The sequence below is a fragment of the Phytophthora infestans genome, genomic scaffold (genome assembly GCF_000142945.1).
Source record: "Phytophthora infestans T30-4 supercont1.14 genomic scaffold, whole genome shotgun sequence".
NCBI lineage: Eukaryota > Oomycota > Peronosporomycetes > Peronosporales > Peronosporaceae > Phytophthora > Phytophthora infestans.
The window spans coordinates 2547371-2549387 of NW_003303745.1; the positions used below are offsets into that span (position 1 = coordinate 2547371).

Genomic DNA, 2017 nt, shown 5'->3' on the forward strand with positions numbered 1-2017 from the left:
ACGTTTACATAGTGTAGCTATGATAAAATGGTGGAGATAATTGTAAAGTAGTGTTGATCTCCAACCGGTTTATGAAGGCAAAACTCATGTTACGTTCCCCCCATGCTGTGTGTCGACTAGCCCAAGGGTTTGTGTTGAAGATTGCTTTGCATGGCAATGTTGCGTTACGCTGATACTGGAACACACTTACGCGAACGTAAACCTGAGGCTGAAGAAGCAATGAAAGTGAGGTATGTACTGTAATAACACATGTATTAACCAGGGCTTGAGTTTTCCAGGTTGGAAGTGAAGGAATGAAAATGAGGCACTGCAATTGTAGCTCATTATACTTGCGCTTTCAGTACCGATCAATTAAATGGCAAGAATCTCGAGCTGCCAAGCTGCCGATGCGCTCCGTATGACCGCTGTCGTAGAGTCTTACCGCGGGCAGATGTCGATGACACAGCGCTCTATCCGAGGCAGCAAAACTCGATGAGATTCGCGGTCCCGATCACCTGTAAAAATGAGCAGGTGGAAGTGCATCGGATGGTAGGACCCGCAGACCGCAAATAGCCCTCACTTGCGTTGCCTTGGCGACTCATTATACCCGCATATGGTATGGTATCCGCTACGAGGCCCTCACAAGTCTGAAGCAATTTCTACGCTTGTTGCGGTGGGAGAGCGCTTCTGTCTTGCCTTCACTAGTCATTTCACTACGCTCTCGACATTTGTTGCCTCCGGAAGACTAGCAAGCGTGCGGGACCTGGCACACAACTTATGTTTCGTGACAGTATGGATAAGATGGAGGCGATGCTTCGAGGCAGCATGAGCAAGATGGACAGCAACTATCTGGCCGAACCAGACGTGGCTATGATGTCAACGGAACCTGCGCCCACTGCCGCGTATCAAGCAAAGTCCCCGTTATTTCGCGAGTGCATGGCCGAGTTTCTCGGTATGCTAGTTTTCATGTTGTTCGGCACGGGCGTCGTCGCACAAGTCGTTCTGAGCGAGGGATCGAAAGGTGAATTCCTAAGCATCAACTTATGCTGGGGGCTCGGCATTCTCTTTGGGATTCACGTTTGTGGTGGTGTCTCCGGTGCACATTTGAACCCCGCGGTGACAGTGTCGCTGGCGCTGTTCGGCCGGTTCAAGTGGAAGAAAGTCCCGTATTACGTAGCAGCTCAACTACTGGGGGCTTTCGGGGCGTCAGCCATTGTCTGTATGGTGTACGCCCCATTGATCAACGCCACAGACCCGCACAAGACCGAAACACAGGGGATTTTTGCTACCTATCCATACAGCGACGACGTTCCCACGGGCACTTGCTTTCTGACTGAAGTCGTAGGCACGGCACTACTCGTTGGCTGCTTATTTGCCATTGGGGATGACATGAACAAGCCTGCGAGTCCATACTCGCAGCCTGGAGCGGTGGCCCTTCTGGTGGTGGCAATCGGAATGGCCTTCGGTATGAACACCGGATACGCCATTAACCCGGCTCGTGACCTCGGCCCACGTCTGTTTTCGCTGTGTGCTGGCTGGGGAACAAATGTGTTCACCCTGAACGACTCGTACTTTTGGGTGCCGATCGTGGCTCCGATTCTAGGAGGTCCCATTGGCGCTGGCATGTACGTCGTCCTGGTGGAGCAGCACCATCCCGTCGAATACAGCCACCAGCGTGCGTAAGTGTTTGTAGTCCTAGTATCTATAAAGTCTAGTAAAGTTACGTTCGCTGTCGTAAAAAGAGTTTGCTTGTGCTACACTAGGCAGAAATACTTGATCCGCTTGGCTATACTAAGCTAATACATGGACTATACGAGTGAGTCGCGATAAAGAGTAGGTTACTGTAATACGGTAGCCATGTTTTCAAAAAGGGTTAGGTATTGAAGACTCGGTAAATTCGTGTTTTCCAATATGTTTCCTCCATGTTTTTCATAATATATTACGACGGTAATATATCTAGTAAGCCATGCCTGACAGTACAGAAGCTCTCCTCCATAAGCGTAGGGGGTCGTCTGATAAATTTGCAAAGGTCAATCAA

At 49.9% G+C, this 2017-nt stretch overlaps 1 protein-coding gene across 1 annotated transcript; it reads left to right on the forward strand.

Annotated features, from left to right (window-relative positions):
• Positions 1 to 756: 756 nt before the first annotated feature.
• PITG_09356 (aquaporin, putative) lies at positions 757 to 1662 on the forward strand (the record flags this gene model as incomplete). The annotated part of the gene is made up of 1 exon (XM_002903580.1): positions 757 to 1662. The coding sequence occupies one exon, from the start codon at positions 757 to 759 to the stop codon at positions 1660 to 1662; it is 906 nt and encodes a 301-aa protein (XP_002903626.1).
• Positions 1663 to 2017: the final 355 nt, after the last annotated feature.